Genomic DNA, 19,595 nt, shown 5'->3' with positions numbered 1-19,595 from the left:
ACCCGAACACTTTTCAGAAAGGATGGAGAAAAGAGCCCCGGAGAAAAAAAAACATACCCGAAACACATTTGGCTAGTCTTTAAAAAAAGCTTTGGAAAAAGAACGTACCCTAAATACGGTTGACCCCGCGGATGACATATCCCGCCCCCAAAAATGTGTTTTTTAGGCTTCTTAACGAGTGTAACCCGCGTCCAAAACTGAAAAAAAAAAACACCACACCTTTACGCGTCTTTTGGGTCACGCAATCCACGCATGTGTACAGCAATATATTTTACTGCCCCACCCCCATGCATGTCCCCTGGTCCCCTCCGCTGATTACGAGTATTGCCAGCGCATTATTTTTCCACTTTATTTTTCCTTTCAAGACACAATACGATTAATATTTGACTACGTGCGCGATTTAAAAACAAATGCGCCGATGATTTGATCAAGAAAATACGACATTGACACCGGAATAGATGCCTGGGAATATTGCCGATTGTTCGAGATTATTGACTACATTCTTTATTAATATATGGCATTCATTTTCTGAAAAACGAATTTTGGATTTCACCTCAAACACCAAGTGCTGTGCAGCTGAGCTGTGCTACAGTTGAGTCAATTCACGTCGTCGTCAGCATTCCCCACGCACGCGAGACCTCGCCCCCTTGCCAGGCCAGTCTGTGGTCCTTGATCATGTTTGTTATGGTGGTGAGTGAGATTTACATAAAAAGGGAATCCAACCTTGGGCTTGGCCATATAGGGAAAACAGAATCATAGAATAGTAAAAGTTTGAAAGAAATTGGAATAGTAATAACAAAGTTAATGGCTGACAAGTCCACCCAACCTCGCAATACGTTTGAGTGAGTCCACCCCAACAAAAAGTTGATTTATAAAAAAAAGAGAAAAATCCATGGCATCATCTTGAAGTGAACAAGCATACATGTTGCACTGAAAATTTCATCAAAATCGGATGTAATGTGTGTCTGTGTGTGTGTATTTGAGTTTTGTCAGACGTGTATCAATCAGGTTAGGTATCATATCAGTAGAGGCGCACGGCCAATATGGGAGACTCTCCAATAGGGGAGACAATCTCCCACATTGGAGACTTGCTTTGCAAAAGGACAAAAGAAACAACACCAACAAAAACATGATTTTTTCCACCCAAAATGTTGTCTCACTGAGGTCAGAAGCCCATTTGTTTTGTGTGTGATTGACAACAAAAATCCTTATCAAAACAAAAGTAGACGGTGAATTTTTAAAGTAGACGGTGAAAAGGGGTAATTTTTCATGAGGAATCTGCTTATCACATTTTTATTTGCCGCCAAGGTAATCCTTTTTTTTGCAGCAAATGTAAACAAAGGAAATTGATCTCCAAAACTGGAGACTGTCTCTGAAATTGGATACCCAAATTTTTTACAAAAGTCTCTGATATTGGAGATAATCTCCCACATTGGAGACAGTCTCCAATATTGGCCGTGCGCCTCTACTGCATATGATTATTTACGTCTGGGACCGACCTTTAACGTCAACATCCGAAAGACGTGACCAGGCCAGGGCTTGAACCTCTGCATCAATTTGTAACTTCCCCACAGCTTGGATTACAGGCGCACGCCACAACGCCCAGTCATGTAAAAATAAAGTTATGACATTTTAAAGTTTCGCTTAATTTCACAAAACAGTTATAATTATGTGCACGCCCTGGTCAGTATGCAAATGAGACTGATGACTTCATCATCCACTAACTATTAGATTTATTTTGTATTTTTTCTCATGAAATATGTTTGTGAAATATTCTACATTTCTCATTGTCAAGTGAAACAACGATATATTCCTCCATGAACACATGGAATTAGCATTGTTTAATCGAGGCTCCACATTAACTTTTTTTGGTGGTGGCCCGTTCGGGCCACCAAAACCATTAAATAATTTTTTTTGGTGGCCCGATATTAAAGTTTGGTGGCCCGAAAAATATAAAGAAACACATTAAAAATTAATAAAACAAACTTCTGAAATATTAATTCTGCAGCCACTACCACTACCGGGTAAGTTACTTTCACTTTATCATCTTGTATGTAAACCTTGTTTGCTGTTATTTTACTTTGCTAATTGGCTTGTGGTAAAATATAAATTGTTTCTATCGTTGTAAAAATGAAATGATTGAAAGAGAATAAATGAATTTTATTGTTCGCAGGTTGTGTGGACTTTTTTTTAAATATCTGTATAGACACACACTCATATTGGTAAAGTAAATAAATAGTGCATAGCAAACTCAGATAGATGTACAAAACAATGGTTTTTCATTTCTTCCTCTTTGAATCCTAAAACCTAGATTATGCAGGCCCCAAATCCAGTTTATTTCTGTTTTCTCTTTTGCAGCATATTATAGCAGGAGAAAATCACAGAAAAATATGCTGCAAAATTAGAACAATGCATAAAAGGGGGAAACAAATGAAAATAATTTTCAAAAAGTATATTACAAAAAGAAAACAAAAATAAAAGAAATAAGTGAAATAAAACAAAAGAAAGAAAATGAAGAAAGAAAAAACAAAGAACAAAGAAAAAACAAAGAACAGGGAAAAAAAGAAAAGAAAAAATTTAGAGGGAAAAAAGAAAGAAAAGAAAGTGAAAGAAAAATGAATAAAACAAAATTAATATAAACATGGGGAAAAGGGGAAAATTAAGAAGCCATTACGAATATTTTTTAACAGAGCTCTGTGGCAACAGTCTATTCTGACTGGAATATAATTAAAAGCCAAGCAAATAATTTTCACTTACCTTCTGGAAATGGCACATTTCTATTTTTATATCCTTTAGTTTGTATTATTTTATTTTCAGTAGAAACATATTTTTAAATCAGGCATATTCAATGGGAAAGTGTATAAATGGTTTAACCACTGTAAAAAAAATGAAAGAAAAAAAAATAAGAAGAAAACAGCAAAAGTTATAATTATATCTGGAAAAAAAGTGTGAGAAAAGTCCTTCCCTATATTTGCCAAAATGTTGGAAAAATTCACATTTCATATCAATGAAATGCCTTCCCAAAGTATTTACTTTCTCAAGAGTGGTTTAAGAAGTCATTTATAAACAAGAAAGAAAGACTGTCTGTCTGTTTATTTTTGGCTAGAAAAGACACAGCTTCGAAAGAAACCAAGTATTAACATACATACAAATGCACACGTGGGACTGTGATGTACTTGCCTAGATGTGTTTTTATGTGTATTAATTCATTTGGAAATCGGTCTTGTGTAGTCAAAAGAGAGGTCACGATTCCTCTTCTCAATGCTTGCAAATAATCAGGGTACACCAAATTTTCGTAATATAGACTGTAGAATGTCATTTCATTGGTGTAAAATGTGACTTTGACTTAGATTTTCAAAGTTCTGTGGAAGATTTCTTAGCAGCAACATTTTTTATCGCAGCTCCATCTAGAGCACAGCTGTATGCAGTGGCTTCATGCAAAGCTCACGCCAGCCAGCCGGCGCGGCTGGCTGGATAATAGCCACTGTATGCTATAGCTGTAGGCCTAATATGCAAACTTTGTGTGTGTGTATTTGTGTGTAGATCAACAAAAAGGGCGCATGACGAACTGGGTTGCAATTTGAACTGTAGAAAGTTGATAAATGCGTGCAAAATCGGGAGAAAAATTGCGCTACTTAGAAAATTATTGGTTTCCCGATTCGGGACACCAAAACTTAACATTTTATCAATTATGGTATCCCGAGGTGAATTTCTGGTGGCCCTGGGCCACCGCTAATGTCGAGCCTTGGTTTAATACTACATGGTTCAGTCAAGTTGGTCCTTAATGTAAAAAAAAAAAGAAATATTATATAATTCAAACAATATAAAACACAAGAAAAAGTGAGTGAGGGCAAGGAGATGATATCTCCTTGGTGAGGGACAGCATTGACCGTCTAATTTGCATGTCACTGAGTTGTGCATATAGATCTATATCAATTATCACTGTTTTGTAAAAATTTGCGAAACTTTAAAATGTCATGATACGACTCGTAGCTTTCTTATTTTACATCAGATTTTAATGAAATTTTATGATAGTTTGATTTTTCTCTATTTATTCAAATCAAAATTTTGTTCGGGTGGACTTGACCTTTCATTTTGAGATCCCTATTGTAACAAACTAGCCTGGGTCAGTGAAAAGCGGGTAGATCTAGACTCTAACTTAGATCTACTAGATCTAGGCCTAACTTAGTATAGATCTAACCTTGTTTTCTGTTACTGTAGTGTAAGTACTAATTTATAGTAACAGTGTTACTATAAATTATTATATACCTCAAACCAGGCGCAGATCCAGGGGGGGGGGGTAGCCTGGAGGCTCATGGAGAGTAAAAATCAGTCTACTATATGTAGGCTTACTCCCCATGGAGCCTGGAATTGCTTCCCATACGGCTACACATACAGCCCCAAAACCTGAAACTTTCGCCCCGAGATTTCTGCTTTCCCTCTAAAAGATCTAGCCCTAAATCATGTACTGTACATGGGGTAAAACTTCATTTCCGACATTTCTACGATATTAATTTCATTTTTAAACAAGAATTCATTAAAAAAACGAGAAAAATGTTATGAAAAGACGGGAAGAGCTTACGGCCGTGTTTACGTCGCCATCTTGATGTCTTTGTCTTTCGCTTGGCGACAGCACGCAAACCACGCGATTATATATGGGTGAAATATTTTTTGGGCCCCCTCTATTGGCGGAAGCTGGATCCGCCCCTGCCTCATACTATTAAAGATTGTTATCCCTGATTGGTCAAAACTGCATCATGTGACGCGGTGCTATTCCGTCTATCATCGTCTCAGGACAGGGTTTGATACTGAACATTTCTTCTATCATTAGTATCAAGCCAGCTGAATGTAAGCCCTGAGGGGGCCACAAGTTGTGTTTCTACGCGCGCATCTAGACAGCTGGCAGCCATCTGTTTCGAGGAGTTTTTTAATATTTTAAAATTATCCTCGTACACAGACGGCTCGCGATAAGGGGGTTAACCAATGCAAATTCCCCCAACAAGGCTCATCGATTTTTGTCTTTATTTTATAAAAAATGCATAAAAAGAACTGGACCAAAATAAAAATTGTTATTCGTTTTTTGCCTGAAATGCACCAAAACGGAAAAAATAAACTTAAAAGGAAAAAAAAGCGACTTACTTCGGTCTGTCGCGCAACTCCCACTTCCCTGGTTTATCCAAACTTGATACATTTATAAACAAATGGCCATTGGGTCCCTGTACAGATTGAGTTAGAACTTCGGTTCTCTGTAATTGGTGAGTGGAGCCAACAGAGTTCAGGGGAACAACCAATATAACAGAGACCGAAGCTTTTGGTCTAGTGTGCATCTACATGTAGCTTTCTCGAGCTAACTGGCTGCGCTGCTGCTGCTGCAAGGTCATGTACGCGCAGCTGATGGCGCACTGCCTGGCCAAGTGGATTTATCGGTTGTCCTGGCCAGCATGCAGCAGAGCAGCCCAGAGAGTGCAACTCGTGTGAATTTAGCAAATCAAACTGAGATTAGAGTTACACTAGTGGTCCTGAAATTTAGTCAATGGGGCTAGAGTTATGTGATTATCGATGAGGTATATAGAACAAATATGGACTGCTCTGTATTCAGATGACAATGAAAATCATCACTCTCCTGGTGCCCTTCTATCACCCCTTGGCCAAGGCCTCGGAGTGATAGAAGGGCGGGTAATATGAAATGCACCTCGGGAATGATAATTTACACAGTCATTCTCATGTGCAGTCAATATTTGTATACTACTCCCTACTAGTGTGTGGCAAAATAAGGTTGGCAATGTTTGGCTTATTTTCTCATTTTGTTTGGGTCAAATGCTTGATTTCGTCAGTATCCATTACAGCTATTCATCATATAACTTGGCTCTTAAGGAAATTGAATTCTTTTAATTATTTTTTCTAAATTAATAATAGAGATTGAAAAATAGCAATTTTCTTGCAATTATACTTTCCACCAATAGATAGCGTTCACAAAATTATGCCCAATATCAAGACTTTGAGCGCTTGGGTGAATACAAAAATGATCAGCAGGTTACCAATGAAAAATAAATTGCAACTGTATAGAAATTAGTATTTTGGGTTACAAAAGTGATATTTCAATGAACTTAATAAGTGTGTGCTCTGTACTGCATTGGCATACCATACTGTAGATTCCCCTCAGACAGGGTGGTTGGAGTGAACAAGTGCTACTATCTAGACTAGGCCTAGATCTATTCTATACTATTACTAATACTGTACTAAACTTGCACTAGTGTGAGTGGGCCTAGATCTAGATCTAGGGCTAACTAATTATTTAGGGTCTATGACAAGTCAAGGACAAGGGGCAAGAAGAAGGACAACATTCCCATTTTTTTAAGCCTAGGGCCTAATGTTTAATAGGCCATGTAATAATAATCATCAGGGATTATTTTTCTCCTAAGTACCTATTTCCCCGGTGGCCCGATCCCCAGAGGCCGTAATAAATCATATAAGTAACCCAGGTGGCATAGGTCTAACGTTAGGAATATGATCTAGATCTATATTGTTTTATGCCTTCATCTTGAAAGAAAAATATATAATTTGAAGTAGCCTACATGTAGATTTAAAAAAATCTAAAACTTTTGAGAAAAAAAATGAAATTTTTAATAGCCATTTTATCTATTGGAGTAGATCTAGATGTTTATGCGAGGTTTGTTTAGTCTACAGACGAACCTCGCATTCCCAAATGACACGTTTTTACTAAATTTTAAAGCAGTCAGCAAACATCGCACCAAAAGTCTGTTTTCAAAACTCGGTATACGTTTCTAAGGTGCATACCGGTTACTGGAACTATTCCTGGTATATTAAATATCTAAATTTTTTTTTTTTTTTTCACATGAAAATGATACAAACATCGCTTTAATACCTCGGCCTAGCCAGGAGGCTCCTAGAGAGTAAAAATCATTCTTTATCGTAAGCTATCATGTGCTTACTCTCCATAGAGCCAGGGCCTGTGCCTTTGCAGAGCAAAGTATGTACTAGATCTACATATCTATAGTGTATGATAATGGTGAAAATCAACCTTAATTTATAAGAATTTCTCATGAAATACATGCATAATTGTTCGCTGCAACTACAATACCTTTAAGGAATATTCATCAAAGATAGAGAAAGTTATTTGAATTTTATATTTTTGATTTTTGACGTCATACATTGTACGAGCAGCTACCCAGGTTATATGCATGAATTTCATTTTTTGGGGGATCATGGTGACTAAAAAATATTTTCTTTCAGGAGGAGGCGACAAATGATTTGTCAGTATGTTGACATACATGTACTAAAGGTACAATAAAAGTCATTTTAAATTTGTTGAGAAAAAGACATTTCAATTTTCTTAATGTATACAATCCGTTGGGAAGCTGCTCACATATATGACATCACAAATCAAGGAATAAAACGTCTGATATCTTGTTTAGTCTTTTATGGATTTTCCAACCTTCACCAGTATATTTTAAATTGTTTCTGCTATGATTACAATAAAGTTTTCGTCTGAATGATCTTTCCTTCTAATGCACTGTGAATGCTGATTCGGGAAATCATATCTTGATTAAGTTTTTGCACAGAGACATCCTGCCCCTTTCTACAAGTAACTGCAATACACTCTAGAAGAGGTATACAATAAATTTCACTAAATATAAACTGATTTTTTTTCCCATGTGAACTGCGATGAGCAAAGACAAAATAATTTCATATCAATTCTTATTGACTAATTGTATTGCTTTAATATATAGAGACCTTCTCTGCAGGTTCAATCATAAACTCTTATCAGATGAGATTACATGCTATGTACTTTGCACTTCTCTTTTATTTTTGCAGGTACGCAGTGAGTTGAATCACAGACAGCAGTGATCACAGTCACTGAGCTACAGTTCACCATGACGGGCCAAGTTATTGTAAGCCCTGGTTCAGGAGCAGCCGTACCCATCCCTTCAGGCTCCTCCTCGATGAAGGTCCCTACCTCAAGCCCGCCTGAGGGCGATGGTGGAGCGGCGTCGCCCGTGGTAATGGAGAAAGAACAGTTTACCACCAAGAAGGTGCCAAGGTTTTACTTTGGTGGTTTCGCTGGCGCAGGAGCAGCATGTTTTACTCATCCATTGGACCTTGTAAAGGTAAGTGTTTTTGGCCTGTAAGCTTTGGAGATTTTACTGTTATTCCCCTTTAGCCCATTACCACAATACATGTACATGCAATCTTTGAAGAATCACTACATTTACGCAGGCCCTGGGAACGATTGTTTGCAGGGGGTGCTGAAGAAAATTTGAAAAGCAAAAATAAAAAGGGGGCAGGTTCACTACAAAATAAAGGCCATTTTTGTCCCAGGAAACTTTGCAAGCAAAAAAAATGGAGGGGGTGTCTCACGACAGAATGAAGGTCAGTTAGGTTCTGAGAAATTTGACAAGCCCCCAAAAAGGGTTTCAACACAAAAAGTAGACCATTTTCCTTACATATTCTCTATTTTGCCACAACTACCAGAATTCCAGGGGGTACTGCCTATAGAGAATAACACATGCAGCATCCCCAGGAAAATATTGGGGCATGCTTCAGCATCCCCAGCACCCCCACTTCCCAGGGCCATGCATATATGAGGTGGGGGGGAGGCTGGAAAAAAAAAAAATGAATACACAGGAACGATACAGTGTGGGAATGTGTGAATACAAAGATATGACCTTGTGACTTTAATTTTGCACAAACTTTTGATAACAATTAAAAGATGCTTTGATATTGGAGGAGATTTGAGGATACTTTGAAATTTCACTTTCTTCTACTTGACATGTTTTGACCTACAATGTTGTTTATTTATTTATTTTTTTTTTTTTTGGGGTAGTAGAAATTGTTGTACAACGCCTACTTTTAAAGCTTGTTGTACGCGAGCAAATGGGAGGCTGAATGTCAAACATTTGTACCGTTGCACACACGACGTACCATCCAAAATGTACCGTTGCACGGCTTTAGGAGGTGACGTCACAATTCATTGCGCTCAGTAAAAAATGAAGGTGCAATACGCGCATAGCCTTCTCGCTAAATGCGCATTGCTGCCCAAGGTCATGTGCACTTGTGGGATTTTGCTTTTCGCTTTCAATATTTTTGCTCCCTTTTCATAGATTACTGCAGAGAAAAACTCTGTTTCCTATTTTCGCTAGATTCCAAGACGTTGTACAACACAAATAGCGAATATTCATATTCTTGCAAAGGTGCGAGATTTTGAATTTGGTGAAAGGAAGATACGCTCTATTCAACTCGGCTAATGCCTCGTTGAATAGAGCATCTTCCTTTCACCTCATGCGAAATCTCGCACCATCGCACTCATGCTTTTTTCGCTATTAGTATAATGTCAACATTTACCATGATTCAAAATTGACAAGTTAGATTGTTCTCAAGTTTAAAATTCATATGTTCTTCCTTTTAATTTTTTCCCCACTATCCTTATCCTATCTGTTGTCTCATCTAATGTACCAGGTTCACCTGCAGACACAGCAAGCTGTGAAGATGAATGCTTCGGGGATGGCGGTTCATATAGTAAAAAATGAGGGAGTGTTAGCTCTCTACAATGGTCTCAGTGCTTCCTTATGTAGACAGGTAAATGAAATTTTTTATACATGTACATGTTGTGTGTGAGGGAGGTCACATCTTCTGATCTATGCTTTTTTATTTTCTATACTACATGTATGCTCCACAGTGGTACACCTTGATTTACATGTATCATAACATTCAGATGGACAAGATGTTTGCCAAGCTCATTCACTGATTTAAAGTGTGAAACTATATTACTTTTTTCCATAGTGTTTATTGCACATTTGAATATGTACCTTTTATATGGTGTTGCTCAATAACCACAAGCAGATTGAAAAATAAATGTTGAATCAACATTATTTGTAGTCTAGAAGGTATAAAGGTTGTTTGAATTTATCCCCATTGTTCTATTCAAGGGCTGCACTGATTGGATTCCCATTGGATGTTGATTCCAGTCCTCAAACATTTGAAGAATGAATTTGAAAATACCATCCATGATACTAGTCTTATATGGACATTGGTCAAATTTTATCAGGGATTACACTGTCCGTTGTACACTACACCATACTTCGATGAAGAATTTTTTTCGTTAATTTTCCTATTTACAGGCCATTTAATACATTCGGGCAGTTAGGATATTGGCTATAAATACATTTCTTTCGTAATATACAATGTAATCAAAGCATAAGATTTTAAGATCATATAATTCCATTCAATTAATTTGCGCTTTGAGACTAATGGGATTGGTGCAGTGTAAGTAATAGGTAAACATTATTAAAATGCATATTTGATCTTTTTTTTTTTTTTTTTTGGGGGGGGGAATTACCTGTACATGCTCCGTTCTCGATAATTTCCCTCTTCCCCCTGTATTTATGTTTTTTACTCTTTTCGTGCCCACACCCCCACCCCCTCCCATCCACTCATAAACCTGTCCAAGTCTCCTTCTTTTCTCTCTCGCACACTCTTTTTCTTTCACTTTTGCTCTCAATCTATACTGTCTTATACTACATACTCTTTAACCCCCCCCCCCTTCTCCCCCTTCACTCAACTGTTCCAATGCATCTTCTGTGTTTTAATTCCAGCTCAGTTACTCAATGGCAAGGTTTGGTATATATGAGGCAGTGAAGCAGAGATTAACAGCAGACAATCCCAACAAACCTCTTCCATTCTATCAGAAGATGCTCGTCTCTGGTTTTGCAGGTAGGTTAATAGCAGAGATGCCAGTTTATAGTCAAATTCCCCATTAAGTGGGATTTTTAAGGGGAAAGGGACACAGAATATAAGGATTTTTCCCGTAGAAACTGGATTTTTAAAACTTGTAAGAATTATGTTATTTGGCATGTTTTTCAAAATTTTAAGAAAAATAGGATTTTGTGGTTGAAAATAGAATAAATGAAATAAATAATATGATTCATTTTCACAATTTAGGTTGGCAGCTCTTAATATGTTTTTGAAAAAGAAATAAATTGTGATATCATCACATCAGTAATCTATAACCTTCATTAACTTCTGATATCTCAAAGAGTTGTAATTGTAAGGGTATCATGCTGTTTTTGCAAAATAAAATATTAGAAATCACATTTTGGGTAATATGATGAAAAAATTATATGAGGGCGTGTATACTAAAGCAATTGAGATGCGCATTTGACTTGCAATATGCCATTCCAGAATAGTTGTAAGGTTGTGCCTAACTTTATGAACAGTTTATGGCCCCCCCCCCCTCCTCTCTGGTCCCTTCCCTAGTAGACCAGGGCCCAGTAACACAAAGCTTAGAGATTTTAAAGAACATTTCTGATTGGTTCTGAGTCAGTCTACTGAGCAAAATGCGCACGCAACGATGATCTTGATAGGCCATTTCATTTGGCAATTAATCGCTAACCTTTGTGTTGTAGGGCCTAGGACTTTTTATGCTGGATCATGCATTCACTAAAAAGGGGCACGGTGCATGTTAGCACTCTCAAGCAGCATGCTCCTCGACCTTGAGGAATATTTTATATTAGCTTTACAAATTTGCTAGGTCAGCATCTAGAACTGCTGAGTGATAACATAAATTTACACGTTTTTTACGGCTCTGTCACACATTGGTGTCTCACGATACTCTGCTGCTATCTTATATATTTTTTGTCAAATGGTGTTAGACTACAAGACTAGGAGGTGCAAAATTTATCTGACATTACAAGCAAAAAAAAGGTCAAAGGTTACCACTTTCAATGTTCAAAAGTCTAAATACTGTACGTCTGTGGGCCTACAACCAGCCAAACGATGAATTCATTTTCTCTTCAAAGTTATTGGCAGGAGGCAGAGCCCTACATGTAATCTAAATGTTGTATACTCTTATCAGCTGTTGAATAGTAAAGAGCAAATAGTGTTTTTAGTTAATTTACATGTACTTCGAGCTCTCATGCTTGTTTGTTTAATCTGGATATTCAACCAATCTGTATTTATATTGATTCACCGTTTGCAATCTGCCTATTCAAACAATCAAAAGGCAAACATATGGTACACCTATCGGCCAGGATAGTAAATATATTGGTTAACTTTCATAATTTTACTACTGTACATCATAATTGTTTAGGTCTTGGATTACACATACATGTGTATCCAGGGATCTTAAACAGAAAGCTTTAATAGTGTATGCTTAATTGCACACAATGTGTAATGTAATCAAGCATTTAAATCAGTGCTATCAAGAGATAAGCTGTGTGATACGAGGCCCTGTCCTTGAAATTTGACTCTCATAAGTCTGGGCGTGTTCCTAGTTTTCCCCCCTTTTATGCATCCCAGGATGTTATTTATAATACTAAAAAGCTAATATTCTTTTTGCTTGAAGTTTGAAATGTATTGCTGATATTTCATGTCAGTTTTATTCCTCTGACGGAGGGTTCATTTTTTTTAGAATGGTTCTTGATTGGTTTGCTACAGTTTATATTTTATTTACTATGGTCTTTCATGATCTAGCCGCTGTATAACTATATGATTTAACCCTAATTCTCCCGGGGGGGGGGGGGGGGCATTATGGCCCCCCCTCGACAATTTTTGCGATATATCTGCTGCGCAACATTTTTTGACCTCGCCGCTCACTGACTTTTTACTTTCAAATCTCGCGCAAATTTTGAGACCACATTTGTGACGCCTGGGTACGCGGTTACGACATTACGCAACATTATGTAAGTGCATGTCAGACCCAAAATTGCTCATAAACGTGATTTCATGTACAAATCCAATGCAAATTGTGTATTTGGCCAAAATTCAAAAATGTATCATTATTTCTACTTTTAATGATCAAACTTAATTAATTTTACCTATATGATTAGAATTAAGTCTGGAATGATTTCCATTGAAAAAACAATAAAAAACAAAAAGTAAAAAAACAAAGAAATACATGAGAAATTAAAAAACAATAAAATACATAAGAAATCGGTCTTGGTACCAGAATTTTTTTCATTCACAATTGTTAGGAATGCTATAAAGAATATTTTCACAAAAAAATAGCATTCTAGGAGCTTTACATGTATTTAGTGAATCAGAGCAAAAAGTATGATTTCATGATAGCATAATTAATTCATATAAAATAAAAATATATGAATTCAGTGAAATTTACCAATGCAACTGCGTAGATTACGTCATTCTCTACCATCATGCAAATTTTCGTTAAGATCGCGCAATCCACGGCTGAGATCTTAAGGGGGGCCATAATGGCCCCCCCCCCCCCCCCCGGGAATGACAAGAATCAGAATACCCCGGGAGATTGAGGTTTAAGACCTGTTAATAAAACAAAATACTAATAAAAATTTAATCAAGGATATAATCCATGTTTGTATGCTTTGTTTATCTGTTGATTGTAAGTTATAATCTGTATTTATTGTATTGTTTCCCGCTGGAAAGTTACATCTACATGTTCACATTTGAATGAAGTTAAGTACTACATGTATCAGACCTTGCCATTAGTACTAATTTCCATTGGAATTCTTGATTTTGATTAGCATTGTAGTAAATTTTCAATGGCAAAGTCAACATAAAATTTATTTATTTGCAACCGAACCCAGAATGCATTTTGGTCACTTCATGAAGTGATCATTGAACTGAAGGATTATACATATACCCTGACCCTTTATTCGAATGTGAAATCTTCTAGCGATCTTAATGTATTGGAAACTTCAAATTTTACCGGTATCTTTTATTATAGGAGCTGTTGGGGGTTTCGTGGGTACGCCAGCAGATATGATCAATGTCAGGATGCAGAATGATATTAAACTACCACCAGCAGAGAGAAGAAAGTAAGTTTAATAGTAAGACTGAGTCATATCGATTATTTTGAAAACCAGTGTTCGACAGCTCTAATTTGATCGAACATCGATGCATCGAAATTTGAAGGCGGGGAAAATCGAGTCATTTTTTTTGCTCCGGCCGGCCGTTGATGCATGCGCTATGCATGCACTACATGCACTGACGGTCTGCGCTGGCCGGGTGAGCGTTGCAAAAGCAGATGACAGAGCAAAGTTCGTTTGTATTTTCCATGATCATAAAACACAAAAAAGGCCGGGGAGCAATGCAGAATTCTTCCCAAAATATCTTCAACAATGATATTTGCAGATGATAACATATAAGTTTAAAATGAAACAATATTAAAGACATGAATCATGCAGAGTCGATCCGAATAATTTTCGGTCAACTAGCATTCGCAGTCCAGACTCGCGCACACCAGCCCCGAACACTCACTCTCCCGAAACGACAGGTGTGCTTGCCAGCGCCATCTTTAACAAGTGCAAACAGCGGGGAGAGCACTGTAACTTGCCTTAGATTGTGTAGTTGGCAGGGTAGTTGGATCCAAAATTAGCTCCATATAAATTGATGGGAATAAATACATAATTTTCTCTGGATGGTCATTTGAATTGGTATTCAATGCTGATATAACGATTGTGAGGAAAGATTGTGCAATATGAGTTCTGACGATGTTCGAGACTTAATCCTGATAATGATAATCCATTTTTTTTTAGACACAAGAGCTTGTGATCGAAATAAATACAAATGTCTAGGATCGAGCTCTAAATTCATATAAATTATTATTGGATGTTAAATAATTACGATTTAATAAGATTTTATGGCCATACTAAAAATATTGACGATGTCAGCAAAGTATGTTATGTTCATATGGAAGAATTAATAGTATTATACTGGCATTATTTTTATTTTTTATTCCATCTCTGGACGTCTCCGAGCTCCAAGAAAAGAAGCACAATGCGCATGCGCGTTTGATGACGTCTGACATATTTTCCATTCATGAAATCAGAGCCCAAAGTTGGGCACAAACAAGCTTCAAATTGATGGGGAAAAAATATCAAGTGTAATTTTTCTCTGTTTTGTCATGTAAAATATTATTATATGGTGATATTACGATCTTCAAAAGAGTTTCTACATGTTGACAATGTTTGATAATCAATCCTGACATGATAATTATTTTTTAAGACAAGTGCACTCACTCAAGTCGATCGTCATGTGATGTCCGCCATTGAAAATTGAAAAGAAATACAAACGTTTCACATCAAGCTCTAAATTCATATTAATGATTATCATATGCAAATTATTGTTAAATATTATGATTAAATCATGTTCTATGGTCATGATATTAATATTGTTCATGAAAGCAAGATTTACTTTACGTTCATCGCGTCTATTTTCCGGCCATTTTCTGATTTGATTAAAGCACAGTACTGCGTATGCACGATCAATGGCGACCTCCATTCATAAATTCATCGTGCATAAATTATCTCGGCACGAGCAGACGAGCCTGCCGGACGAGTAAGACTCGAACTATGATCGAAATAAACTTCAAATTAATGGTGAATAGGCATCATAATTACACAATCGGTTTCATTTTGGGGGCAATATAAATGAAGTAAGTAGTAGTCAAGCTGGATATTATTGTTTATTTTGATGATTGATTGTGTGAACCAAATGAATCGGCCGGCCGACGTTTTTTTTTCTTTTTTCGATGCACCGATTTTGCAAAATCTGCACCGGCGTTCGATGACATCGATCGAACACAGATTTTAAAATTGATTCGACTCAGGCTTATTTAATAGTCAAGCTAAAAATTACGTCCAGGGGATGTTTGACGACGAAATTAAAGTCCCTTGGATATCACACAAATTCCTATTGCATGTGTACATGTATGACTTGAAAATCTGACAATTCCTTACAATCTCTGACCCCCCCCCCTAAAAAAAGTGAAATTCTTGTGTAGTCCCATAGATGCATTTATGTGTGATCAACAACAGTTATGCTTTTTAAAATCATTTGGTTATTCCATAATCTTTTAAATACATCTGAAATCCATTATAATCAACTCTTCGTACTCACTTTGAGACAGCTCCTTCCACAATTTAATCTCATGACCATGAAAGGGGGGGGGGTTCACAATAATACATATAATTTTAATGTATAATCTCATTGACTATGCAGTAGAGCTTTGCTCTGTGAGCAGAGTGGACCATTTTATTATATTAAATTCTCCTTTTGTTCGAGAAGAATTTTAAAACTGTCAGTTATTGTTATCACCTTTCCCATTTCATATTAAAGTTCCCCTTTAATACTAGAAAAATGATCCCCAAATAAAAGTGCTTGCAGTCAAGCAAAAATGTCCTGGTATAAACTCAAGAGAATGTACTTCCTCATCCGGTCCATCTGCATTGATTGCTTTGGGATTTCTTAATCTCAAAAGTGAAATGCAGACTTTGTTTGCATTATTTGAGTGTTGAGAGGATGTAATAAAACATAATATGCTGGTATGCAACTATTTTCAGAGGATAAAAGACATGCTGAGTGTTTGGATTTGAGGGTAATCTCCTGCAAATTGTATTTCCAGTGCTTTGTTGGTATTATCATTATGATTATGGTAACTCTTTTACACTGTAGATCCTTTTTTTAAAGTCTATCTGGAGATTTTGTAAAAAAAAACAAAAGTGCATATTACTATTCAAATTCATTACTTGATTAATGCATGTGCCCCAAAACAGTTATGGTATATAAAATATAAACTAAAAATGTGTTATACCAAATGAAATTACAAATCCTAAATCAAATTTGTTTGGGTGCCCAACCAAAATAAAATGTATTTATATCTTCTTTATATAAAGCCCCTTCTCAAGCCTGAAATGGGCTGAGAATTTCAGGATATTTTCTTTGTCAGTTGCTTTTAAATATATCATTGCTACTAAAATCTGTAAGTCAATGTTAAAGTTGTTGTTGTTGTTGTTGAATATGATGGCGCTCTTCAATCTCTCCAGATTATACGCGCCAGTCACTTTCGTAAGTAGGACGTCGTCGGCAAAGGAGATCCATACAACGTTAAACCATTGGTGACGATTATATGACATATTAATATAGATTAGTCACCCATCCACCTATTATATTAGTAGGTCCTACAAGATTAAACATCTTCGAGGAATAATACTTCAATACAAATAGAGAAATTAAATATCGCGCGTGCTAAATGATTGTTCGTGAAAAAGGGCACACCAGCTAACCAATCGGCTACTAGTTATATATTTATAGAATTTCTTAAAATATTCGTCAAATAACAATTCAAATGTGATATCACATACAATTACACGTCCTTCTTATTCTTTTGTCTCGTCTTTTCTTAGTTTCTTATTAATACAATTTTTAAATCCTTCTTGTGTTTGAAAGAAGAAAAAAAAAAAAAAAAAAAAAAAAAAAAAAAAAGGACACACACCTAACTGTAAAAACGGTTAGTGGCATATATAAAACATAGTAGTTCCCGTGTATAATCGGGATTAATTAACAATTGTTTAAGATTCGGGTCATTCATCTTAAGTTTATTAAACATAATGCGTCTCTCCTTTACATATTTTAAACAAAATAAAACATAATGTTCAATAGTCTCAAATTCTTTGCACACCTCACAGAGGCCGGAAGAGTGCTGTTTAATTTGAAACATATAATAGTTTAATTTGCACTTACCTACTGTGATTTGATGAAGGAGGCATTCCTCTTTCCGAGAAAAACCTTTTCTATATGCCTGCTTAAAAACATTATTATGAATAGCATATAAAAATCTACCATTTCTAGACGCATTCCAATCTGCTTGCCAGATACTTTTATAAAATGTCATGCGTGAGCATGTGAGTTCATTTATAGTGTTTGGTAAAACGATGTCTACAAAATTTTTCGCGGCTCCTTTCTTGGCAGCATTATCAACGATCTCATTGCCGTTAACATCACAATGTGAGGGAATCCATTCAAAATTAATACAGATATCATTCATACTGAGTTTATGAATTTTAAATAAAATTTCATTAACAATGGTGCATTTTATGAAATATGAATCAATCACATTCAGTGCTGACAAAGAGTCGCAAAAAATTACAACTGAACATGGTTTATCAAAGGATTCTAACCACTCAAGTGCCATTAAAATGGCCAGGAGTTCCGCTCTCATGATACTTACATTGGATAACCTGAAATACTTTTTTATTTTATATTGAGGAACATAAAATGCTGCCCCCGTTCTAAAATTTTCCTGTTTGGATCCATCAGTATATATATGTAAATAACCATTCCACACAATTCCAATTCTTTCTAGAACGATAGCTTTCATCTCGGCCGTTAGCATATCCTTTTTTCTAATTATACGATGAGCACAAAACGACACAGGAGGGCGGGACAAACGCCATTCCGGGATTCTTGTTAATAAGTTGTCTTGCTTCTCTACAAGTACCTCATCACTACAGGCTCGAAGTTTGAAAGGTCTTTCCCCTTCCTTCCATTCGTGTCTGTTCGTATGTTCAATGAAAATTTCTCTACTTGGATGGCATAAAGTGCTAAACAACAAATAATATCTAAATTTATCATTAAACAGTTTTCTCCGAAGATACAACGGTAATTCACCAGTCAAAACTTGTAGAGACTCTAATGATACATTGTATATCGTTCCTGTGATGATTTTCAAAGCTCTATATTGTATAGAGTCAAGCTTTTTCTTATGAGATGTACAGGCAGAATCATACATTTCACTTCCATAGTCTAAAACAGATAAAATAAGACCTTTGTATATCATCATCAAAATTTCATACCTATTCCCCCAGGACGTACCCGAAACGCAGCGTAATAAATTTAATATTTTCTTACATTTTTCAATAATCGCATTAATGTGGCTAGACCAAGTTAGTTTTGAGTCTAACCACATACCAAGAAATTTGAACTGCTCACAATGAGGCAAAACATGCCCATTTATTTTCAAAGTAATATCTTTCTTTTGTTTATTGGTAAAAACTAAAACTACAGACTTTGTGTGAGAAATATTTAATTTCCATCTCCAGCACCAGATTTCGATTTCATGGAGGGCTTCTTGCAGCTTTTGGCGAACCAGATCTAAGTTTGAGCTAGTAAACCAAATCGCGATATCATCTGCATAACATGATAGCTTTACTCCACTTTCTTTAATCTTTAAGTCATTTAACATCAATGTAAAAATGACAGGACTTAATGAGCTCCCTTGCGGGATTCCGTGCTCTAATACATACTTGTCTGACATACTATTGTTAACTTTCACGTTACAATATCTATTTCTTAAGAAAGCTCTAATAAAGAAAAATAATTTTCCACTAATATCTAACATTGACAATTTTTTCAAGAGACCTCCTTTCCATAACGAATCATACGCCTTTTCCAGGTCTAGAAAAACTGCCACGGTATATTTTTTCTCCTTCAATGCTAAATGAACATCTGTTTCAATCCTGACTAAATGATCTTTGACGCTACGATATTTGCGGAATCCTGATTGAAGTGGGTTTAACTTCTTCTTATTATCTAAAAACCAATTCAGACGGTTTTTAATCATTTTCTCCATGACTTTAAACAGGGTTGATAATAAAGAAATAGGTCTATAGGACGACACTAAACTAGGATCCTTTCCAGGTTTCAAAATAGGTATTTGAACAACTTCATACCACTGACAAGGAAAATGTGAAGTTTTCCATATGTCGTTGTACAGATCTAATATGACATCAAGCGCTATTTGGGGTAAGTTTTTTAACATAATC

At 36.2% G+C, this 19,595-nt stretch overlaps 1 protein-coding gene across 1 annotated transcript in view; it reads left to right on the top strand.

Annotated features, from left to right (window-relative positions):
- Positions 1-313: 313 nt before the first annotated feature.
- LOC129270051 (mitochondrial dicarboxylate carrier-like) overlaps positions 314-19,595 on the top strand; it is a 36,485-nt gene continuing 17,203 nt past the window's right edge. The window contains exons 1-5 of the mRNA XM_054907468.2: positions 314-690; positions 7,837-8,129; positions 9,478-9,597; positions 10,614-10,731; positions 13,718-13,808. Coding sequence (XP_054763443.1) covers positions 7,896-8,129; positions 9,478-9,597; positions 10,614-10,731; positions 13,718-13,808 — 563 coding nt within the window. The 5' untranslated portion in view covers positions 314-690; positions 7,837-7,895. The remainder of the gene's footprint in view (positions 691-7,836; positions 8,130-9,477; positions 9,598-10,613; positions 10,732-13,717; positions 13,809-19,595) is intronic.

The sequence above is a fragment of the Lytechinus pictus genome, chromosome 10 (assembly GCF_037042905.1).
Source record: "Lytechinus pictus isolate F3 Inbred chromosome 10, Lp3.0, whole genome shotgun sequence".
NCBI classification, from domain to species: Eukaryota; Metazoa; Echinodermata; class Echinoidea; order Temnopleuroida; family Toxopneustidae; genus Lytechinus; species Lytechinus pictus.
The sequence above is the reverse complement of the archived record's forward strand: the minus strand, read 5'-3'. Positions and strand labels throughout refer to the sequence as shown.